Source organism: Castanea sativa, chromosome 2 (genome assembly GCF_040712315.1).
Source record: "Castanea sativa cultivar Marrone di Chiusa Pesio chromosome 2, ASM4071231v1".
NCBI classification, from domain to species: domain Eukaryota; kingdom Viridiplantae; phylum Streptophyta; class Magnoliopsida; order Fagales; family Fagaceae; genus Castanea; species Castanea sativa.
This window is the reverse complement of record NC_134014.1, coordinates 3,452,915-3,462,795: the sequence shown is the minus strand read 5'-3', so window position 1 is coordinate 3,462,795 and position 9,881 is coordinate 3,452,915. Positions and strand designations below refer to the sequence as shown.

General features: G+C 33.8%; 1 protein-coding gene across 1 annotated transcript; it reads right to left on the bottom strand.

The window, feature by feature from the left end:
- Window positions 1-5,736: 5,736 nt before the first annotated feature.
- LOC142626211 (uncharacterized protein C24B11.05) lies at window positions 5,737-9,394 on the bottom strand. The gene is made up of 8 exons (XM_075800005.1): window positions 9,218-9,394; window positions 9,053-9,118; window positions 8,846-8,943; window positions 8,695-8,732; window positions 8,475-8,562; window positions 8,193-8,402; window positions 8,016-8,081; window positions 5,737-6,267 (listed from the first exon to the last, which is right to left on the bottom strand). The coding sequence occupies exons 1-8, from the start codon at window positions 9,276-9,278 to the stop codon at window positions 6,094-6,096; spliced, it is 801 nt and encodes a 266-aa protein (XP_075656120.1). The 5' UTR covers window positions 9,279-9,394; the 3' UTR covers window positions 5,737-6,093.
- Window positions 9,395-9,881: the final 487 nt, after the last annotated feature.

Here is a 9,881-nt window from a genome sequence, read left to right as displayed (position 1 = left end):
GCCTAATATATCAGTACTAGATTTTAACCGTAAGAACGTGACATACGGATGGAGATGATTGTAAATAGAATCTAATGAGATTTTCTGACAACAATATTATATAACATATAGGCTCAAATTGTCCACTTTAGTTTAGAATGCCAAAAATAAAATAAAATAAAATAAGTAGAAGAAGAAGAAGATATAATAAGGGCTGAACTATGTATGGATCACTACTCTGTCCCAACGTGTCTTCTTTACTCTTCATTTTTCATTTTTCTTTTTTGGGAGGGGTTAGACAAAGTCTTGGATTTATCACAAACAACTTAATAAGATCAAGCATAAAACAAAATAACAAGAAAATTACCCAGAGTCTTGTAATTTATGATATTGCTGAGTTTTCTTCATGTAGAGATCTTGATTTCAAATCTCCTCCTCCTCCTCTGTTGATATGCGCCAAAAATATTGAGGAAAATTTAAATTCTAGAGCTTGGTACAAATGAACGATAGTCTCTACAGAGCCACAAAATCAAGTAATGTTACTTGATTCGTTTCATTATTCTATTTTACCTGCATTCCTTCACTTATATCGTACGAAATATAAAAATATTAGGACAATCATGAATTATAGTGGCTAATTTTCATGGCATTATAATTTTATCAATTTTGTTGTCAATAACCATGTTAAAGATGATGATTTCTATTTTGAGAGAGAAGGGGGGAGGGGGTGGCTGTGGGCTGAGCAAGTACTGAAAAAGGAGGTGGAAGATCTCTTGGTGGGGTTGTTGTCAACTGTAGATGGAGAGAATGAGAGAGGGGGCGACGGTTGTGGGTAATGAGATAAAAATGGAAAGGGTATTTTGATATTAGGTGAAACTACACAGTAAGTTCCTAAAGTTTACCTACTGAGCACAATTGGTTCCTAAACTTTTAAGTGAGTGCTATTGATCCTTAAAGTTTTAAAAATGAGAATTATTAGTCCCTTTGTTAACTTTTGTTAATTTTTTGCCTATTTATTTAACGGAACAATAATGTGTCTTTTTTTTAATGTCATGGCAACTGTTTTTAGTATTAAAAAATTTCTTGTCAGCAAACACACTACCCTCAAGTCGGCTATTGTCTCCGGTGCCACCTCTGGCTCTAGCCAGCACTTAGTCCCCCTCCTCGGCTCACCTCCCCAAGTCTCATCAAACAAACTCGATAATTTCTTCAAATGGTACCCTAGATTCCAATCTCAAATCAATATTAGACGAAAATTTGCCCAAGATCTAAGCTTGAATTACAAAACCCATTTTCAATAACCCCAGCTGCAACAAAATAGATGGTGGAAACCAAGAGGTGGGTCTTGCTCTAATTTTTTTCTTTTTGGGCTAACTTGGTCTTGCTTATAATTGACAGTAGTGAGTTTAGTATATTGAAAAATAGCAATATTGATAGACATTATAAAACAAGACCCGAAGGAATAGGAAATGATTGGGTTTTTGGCTTTTTTTTTTGGGGCCAAACAAGAAATGTGCGGTAAGCAAAATTGGGGTTGTGGGGATTGGGTCCAAATGTTGCTGGTGTAGGTGACAAGGAGGATGAGTTGGGGTGGAGAGCCAAGGAGGAGGGAGACGAAAGTATTGGCCGGATTAGCAGTGGTACTAGAGACTATGGTGGGCTTGAGGTAGTGGCAGTCTAAGGAGAGAACTTGGCATGGGGTGAGTGGTGTGTTTGCTGACATGTTATTTTTTAATACTAAAAATAGTTGTCATGTCATTAAAAAAAAAAAAGAAACATCATTGTTCCGTTAAACACAGGAAAAAAAACAAACAAAGTTAACAAAGGAATCAATAATGCTCATTTTTAAAACTTTAGGGACCAATAGTGCTTTCTTAAAATTTTAGGGACCAATTGCATTTTGCAGGTAAACTTTAGGGAATTGCACTATAGTTTCGCCTTGATATTATATAGACTATATGGGTATTTTAGTAAATTTGATTGGGTAGATCGAGGGCGCAATAACCAAAACCCATTCTAGTCCCTCCCTGCAACAGGTGTTGGGGAAAATATTTCTCCTCACCCCTATCCTACCATTCCTTCAAGTCAAGGAAAACCCAAGTGAATCTAACTAGATTGTAATCCTACATTTTCAAGCAAATCTAACTAGATTTTCATCCTACTTTTTTTTTTTAAGAGAGAGTTTCAAGATTGTCATCTTACTTTTTCAAGCAAGTCTAACTAGATTTTCACCCTACCTTTTTTTTTTTTTGAGAGAGAGAGTTTCAAGATTGTCATCCTACTTTTTCAAGTGAATCTAACTAGATTGTCATCCTACTTTTTTTTTTAAAGAGAGTTTCAACTTACAGCGTTCGTTCCTGATGATAGATTTTTATCATTAGATTAAGACAACAATTGATTTTTGGTGTAGGCGGTGATTGAATCTTGGATCTCTTATTCAACCATTAGAGACTTTACTAGTTGAGCTAACGATAACCCACAAATTGTCATCCTACTTAGATTGACCGTTAATAAATAAGATACATTTTTTGTTTGGCTTTTACTCTAAGTCTTATCCCATGATCTAGGTTTCAAAATTTCTAGAATCTCACAATCTTTGAGAAAAAGCATATTAGTTTCAATGAAGAAAAAGAAAAAGAAAATACATATTCTTATACCAAACCATTTTAGGATCTTCTAAAGTTCTAAAAATAACTACCAGTGTTATTAATTTTGTACCAGACCATCGGTTAAACCAAAATAACTGTGTTCGTTTTCTTTTTTATTGAGAGTTTTTAACTTACGGCGTCCGCTTCTAATAATAATTCTTTATCATTAGATCAATACACCAATTAATTTTTGGTGTAGGCAGGAATTGAACTTCATATCTCTTATTTAACCATCAGAGATTTTACTAGTTAAGCTAACTGAAACCTATAATATAAATGTGTTCTGTTACATTAGACGGAATGATATGAAGTGTTGTACCGTTTAAGTAGTCCATCGTATCAACACATAGAAAACTATAAGACCAAGTTATAAATGGTCTGACCTCAACTTGAAATAGAATATCAACTTGGTGACAAAACCTATCAACTTCTAATACAGATAAAGCCACTTTTTGGGGGCGTTTTTGGTTTATTACTCAAACCTAAGAGCATCCACATTCATTTTTTTTTTTTTCAATTCTATCCTATTTTACCATCCAAAAAGCCACTTTGTCAATTATATAATACCATTTTTCACTACACCCAACATCCAAACTTCTATTTTCCTATTCTACTCATTAAAATAATATATTTTCACATTAAAATATATAACCAACAAAATGTCTCTCAGAGAAACCCTGTTCCAAAAAAGAAAAACCCAGAAATCCACCTTGTCACCACCACGCCACTAGCCAGCAACCACCACCACAATCAAACTCACCACCAACAACAACCACAAGAAACAACCACCAAGAGGGAAAGAAACACAAAAAATTTCCAAAAGCCACCACCACCGATCGAGGAAATTGCCAAAAAATTGCCAAGAAATCCATTAAACATACCTAGCAAACATATCCAACAAATCCATTAAATATACCCAGCAAACCCATTAAAATACCCAACAAACCCAACAAACCCAGTAAAATCTTAACACTATCAGAAAAACCCAAATCAATCCACCTGCAAATCTTAACAACAAACCTAGCAAACCCAAATCAATCCACCACCCACCGATACACCACCTCGGCATTACCCTGATCTGCCACATCTGCCTCTACATCAAACCCGAGCGCCACCAACCCATGAGACCCACGATCCACGGCGATCTCAGTTCCACCCCGATCCACCACCACGGCACCACCCCGAGACCCACGGTGGCTTAGTCACGGCGAGCACGGCACCACCCCAATCCACCACCACGACACCACCCCGATCTGCCACATCAAACCATGAGCTCCACCCAATTTGAGACCCACGGGGGCTTGATTCAAGGGAAAATAGAGAAAAAAAGGAAAAAAGAAAAAGAAAAAAAAGGGAAGACAGGGACGAGAGAGGGGGAAGGATTGAATGAGAGAATCAGAGAACTGAAAAAGAAGAAAGAAAAAAAAAAGAGAGAGAAGAGATGAGAGTACTGGTGAGAGAGTGATAAGATAGAGCAATAGTAAAACCAATAAAATAATAATATTCGGTTTTACAATTGAGCTACAGTGCGATTCTACATTTAGAATCGCACCGTAGCTCAATTGTATTTTTTTTTTTTACAATAGTTGCATTTTACACTTTTCAATGGAGCTGATGTTTTGGGCCTGAATTGTATAATAAGCTTACATTTGCCATTTGCCATCTTCGTTGTGGATGCTCTAACAACTAGCTTAGTCTTTTACAGGTAGTCCCTCCCTGTGCAGAAGCATTTCCTACTAAACAATGATATTTTTATCTATTTTGGTATAATCTTGGATTTAACAATGCATTTAAAATTTTTATTAGCTAATTTTACTTTATTTTAGATCATTTTTGTAATTAAATATACTTAATTAATTATTAAAAAATTTATGATCTAACCATTAAACCACTGGTTGAACCGATGAATCAATGAACTAATCTTTTAGCTGAGTCATTCCTCCGTACGATTTTGACAACCACGACAACTACACCATGAAATTACCAAAATCTTATTCATTAATTTTAAAATAAGTGAATTAAAATTCATTAGTATTTAAACAAGTATTGAATGTCACGATTTATGTTTTTTTTTTTTTTAGAGAGTTTCAAGTTATGGCGTCCGCTCCTGATAATAATTCTTTATTATCAAATCAAGACACCAATCAGTTTTTGGTGTAACGGGGGATTAAACCCCAGATCTCTTATACAACCATCAGAGACCTTACCAGCTGAGTTAATTGGAATCCACTTATACAACCCATTTATTTTATAATAAATAGATAGGAATTTACTATCTCTATAATATTCTATTAAAAAACACTATCTCTTAAAATAATTTCAGAAACGACAAAGTTCATGACCTTATCACTGCATATATTGATACAAAGGTAAAGTTAAACATATCAATTATTTTGACTAATGATATCTGAGGATGTGACTGTCCAATTCCTTAATTAATCAAACAACAGTTAACTATGAATAAGATAGTAATTTTTGAGTGATTAAAATAATATTAATTTAGTTAATGAAAGGAACATCAATGGTTCCACCGTTCCACAACCACCGTTAATTACAAATGAATAAATTATAACGTGTAGCACATCCACCAATCTTATCAAGGCAATAATGCGTGTCATCAAACTGAATTTTAAATTTAGATGACAAAGTTGTTCGGTGCACATCTTTTTCTGATACCCTTTTGGGCAACATCAAAGATAAGGATGCCAAAATATTGTTTATTAACACGTCCTTTACGAATATAATAAAAATTAAAAATACATTAAGAGTCTTGTAGGCTAATTGCTATTTTTCAGATAGACACTAACTCATGCACAAAATAAAAATATTTAAGAGTTTAAAAAATAAAAAGTTCAAACTGTATAGTAGTATATTGTAATTATTTCTTAAAAAAATAAGACAACAAAAAAATTAGAGATTCAAATCTGTTTTCTCTTAACTATTAAATTATTAATTTTTATTTTTGGTTAAAAAAAAGTAATTGTTCATAAAGCTGCACGAAACTAACTGAACGCCGTTTGTTTTTGGAGATTCAAATAAAAAATTGTTCTTTTTTCTTTCGGTTACAGAAAGCATTGTTGGCACTTTTACATAATAATAATAATAATAATAAAAGGTAAGAAGAAAGCTTTATTGGAGAATTAGTCATATACTTGAGTTGGGTTAATAAAGTTACAAACCCATTTTCATACATATTTTGAGAGAGTTTCAACTTATGATGTCCGCTCTTGATGATAGGTTTTTATCATCAGACCAAGACACCAATCAATTTTTGGTGTAAGCGGAGATTGAACCTCATATCTCTTATACAACCATCAGAGACTTTACCAGTTGAGCTAACTGGAACCTACCTCTATTTTCATACATAAGAAGTCATGAACACATACATTTATGTACTACATGATTTAGATGACAATGTACAATTGTACACAATGGCTCCTAGCCAAAGATCTTGATCAAGATTCAATTAAGCACCAACGGCTGTGATCGCCAGAATGGACTCGATTTCGCTTTTGGAATGGCTGATCCTTTGATCACCACCATCCATTCCGTTGACCCATATTTCCGGAATTACTTGAGCCAGGTTGTTGACATTCTCCAATGCATAATCGGCTTCTTTGCTTTTCACTGTCTTCCCAACCTAAGCCAAATAATAATAAAAAAGTACAATAATGAGAATTGTTTTTTATTTTTTTATTTTTTTTTATATACAAGATAGAATTTCTACACTAATTTAATCTAAGTGTATATGTATGTGAAGGTCCTTCTTGGAGATTTAAACCCTGACCCTTACCCCCCACACTCCACAAGCATTTATACTAGTGGTTTCTATAGCATACAAAGATTATTGTAATAAATTATATGGGTTATGGCGTGTCATCATTGTGTTCACTTTGTGGTATGCACGTAGATTCACGAAATCTTTTTTTTTTTTTTTTGGTAAAAAGGAACTTGCAATAAAACAAAGAACTAAGGGGGGTAGATTCACGAAATCTCTTTATATTATTTGCAAATTCTCAAGGAGTAGACTTCCTAGTCACCACCATTTAAACTACCCTATATAGTTCTTCCCAATATAAAATTCTTTTAAAAAAAACCCCTATATTTAGGTGTAAAACTTTGATTTTTCTTGCTAGGCCAACAATTATTTTTGTTGTTTGGCAAAGCAATGATGGGAAACAGCTTTTCATTCACATAATTTTTAACAATTTATTTAAGTGACAACTTCCGATTAGAACTAATCCGACTAATTGGTATGGTGAATCAATGACATAATACCTAGAGATGTTCAAGTCTTTAATTAGATCAGTTAAGCATATGGCCTGATTAGATCCAATCAAATTTGATAAGTTCTTTGTAATCCATTTAATTTGAAAATGTTCTTTAAAACTGTTCGTGTTATAAAAGTGATTACGAAAAAAATTGTAAAGAAAAGTCTATAAAGTATAAACGTAACAAAATTTTATAACATTTTGCTATAAACGAATAATTTATACTTTAATTTTTATTAAACTAATTTTTCTTTTATAATTCATCATGTAGATATAATTCTCCATGTTGGAATATTAACTCCATATATATACTACTATGATGATTTAGGAATTTTATCATTGAAATTTTTCATAAAATAATATAGGGCTCTTTCAAACCTACACCAATCAAGTTTTCAATCTAAGTTTAATAAATTTGATTGGAGCCACATCAGTATTAGGTCATGAAATCACTTTGATTATATGCATTATTGTTGATAAGTACTATCTGAAAATTCTTAATCAAAGTAGGTAATGTGTGTGTCATTCAACTTAACAATTTTTTGGACTTTACAAAGAAGACAATATGTGAGACACACTAGTGTGTCAATACATGCTAACAACCTATTGTCAATTTAGAACAATTTATTTAGTTGAAATTGATTTTTTTTTAAAGTACTGTAAATAAAACTTAAAAAAAAAAAACTGAAATAATATTGAGCTTTCAAACCTACACCAATCAAGTTTCAATCTAAGTTTAATAAATTTGATTGGAGTCACATCAGTACTTGGTAATGAAATCACTTTGATTATATGCATTATTGTTGATAAGTACTGTCTGAAAATTGTTAATCAAGGTAATGTATGTGTCATGCAACTGAACAATTTTCTTGGACTTTACAAAGAAGACAATATGTGAGATACACTAGTGCATCACTGCGTGCTAACAACCGTTTGGAATAATTTATTTAGTTGAAATTGATTTTTTTTTTTTCTCGAAAAGTATTGTAAATAAAGTTAAAAAATAATTAAAATAATAAAAAAATAAAACAGATTGTAGCAAAAATAAACTAAATAATAAAAAAAAGATGACTTTTTAAACCAATGATAGACGCACACTTCATGAGAAACTAATTACCAGAACAGTTCGGAGACCCAAAGCTTTCCCAGCAGCGACATTCTTGACGTTGTCGTCGAGGAACAACTGCACAGAAAAACAAAAAAAAAACCACGCGTTTCCACCTTTTAATAAACAATTTCTAAACGAAAATGAAAACACTCATACGAGAAATTATACTCTGTTTCGCGGGCGTACCGTTCGACGAGGATCAAGGTCCGCAGCATCAAGCGCGAGTTTCATGGCGTCCATGGACGGCTTGAGAAGCACTGGGAACTCATCGGGTCGGGTCGAATTAGGCAGGTTCGGGTTCATGGTCTCGAAACATAGGATTTGCTCAAAGCAATCCTTTAAACCAAGCCGGTCCAACACTTTCACCGCGTGGGTCCTGTCCGAATTCGTGAAAACCTGAAACAAATTCAAACGTAGCTTAGTACTAGTACTATGCTTCGGTCAAACATTTTAAGGTTTTGGGCTTACGATTTTTCTTTGACTAATGCTACGTAAGAGGTTGCGTAGCTGAGAATCTGGCTTGATCAAATCGTACGGTAATCTTCCGTGTACGAAACTATGATGAAAAAAAAAGAACAAAATTTAATTAGAAAGTTTCTATTTTAATTAAGGGAAGCATTTGATTTGATGGTATAGTATTAGTGTGTGTTAAAAAGGGAAAATTAGTGGGATAATGCTCTGCTCTCACCTGTGATAATCATCGGCATCGATGTCATAGCCTTCTGCCTGTGACAAATTAATCAAATACAGAAATTAATCAGAAGATTACAAAATAGTTAATGTTTTTAATTATAAAATGTTCACGTTTTTGGAGAGTTTGATAAAGAATGAATTCATACCCTCAAACCAGCAAGGGAGCTGCCGTATTTTTTGAAAAGCTCAACACGGAGAGTTGAGGCCTGGCTTTCTGGGAATCCACATTTCTCAACAAGAAAATCTGCAAGAAGTAACCAAAGATATATAATCAATTCCCAATACACAAATATAAAAATTTGATTTTTTTTAATAGTGTTAATTTGGTATAAATTTCATTTTCTTTCACACACCATCGATGTTTTTCCTGAGTGATTCGGAAATTCCAACTTTGGAAGAGTACAAAGTGTCATCCAAATCTGTGTTCAATAAACAAAGCCAACACAATCAGAGCCCATTTCAAAGAGAGGAAAAAAAACTATGAGAGAAAAAAGGAAGTGGGATATGAAATAAGTTACCAAAGATAAGGCAGTTAAAAGGAGAAACAGAATCAAGAAGGGATTTGCTGCAGGAATCCATGGCTGAGCTGAAATAGGAATTGGAAATGAAAGCACAATTGAGAGCTAAAAAGCAGAGCAGAGCGGAGCAAAGCAAAAATTATATTGAGCAAAGAGCAACAACAACAACAGATGTGCTTTTGATTTGAGAAGTGGGACTATATTTATAGGGATAATGTGCACACGCATTGACAGTAGGACGTGTACACGTGGACGGTTGGATAGAGATGTGCTGACTCAGACATTTGTGTTCGGATTAGGAACCGTGTACGGTGTGGGCCCACGCTCCAGAGAACAGGTGCGAATTTGCGAAAGCCTTTTTTTTTTTTCGATTGGACGACAATACCCCTGGGGGTCTAGTAATTGGGACAGGTGTTCCACTTGTATCCAGTCTTGTTGGAGCTTCGGAGTTGGGATTTACAAGATTGAGGAAGTGACATAAGAATCAACTTTTGTTACACGTACCGTAAAATTTGGAAAATACTGATCATACAACGTGAGAAACGAGTAGGAGTGAACCCACTTGGGTAACAATAACAAAGCTTGGTGGAACTGAGCTAATTTTGCCGTTGAATCTAATGTTCAATAGTAATAATGTTATCACAACCCATTTGAATTTTACGGT

What these genes read in the sequence shown, in the direction of transcription:
- LOC142626211 (XM_075800005.1), bottom strand. Translation starts at nt 9,278, where the DNA reads ATGGATTCCTGCAGCAAATCCCTTCTTGATTCTGTTTCTCCTTTTAAC. An exon ending in GCATTAGTCAAAGAAAAATC is followed by an intron (nt 8,403 to 8,474) that starts GTAAGCCCAAAA and finishes AATTTGTTTCAG; the next exon opens with GTTTTCACGAATTCGGACAG. An exon ending in ACCTTGATCCTCGTCGAACG is followed by an intron (nt 8,082 to 8,192) that starts GTACGCCCGCGA and finishes TTTTCTGTGCAG; the next exon opens with TTGTTCCTCGACGACAACGT.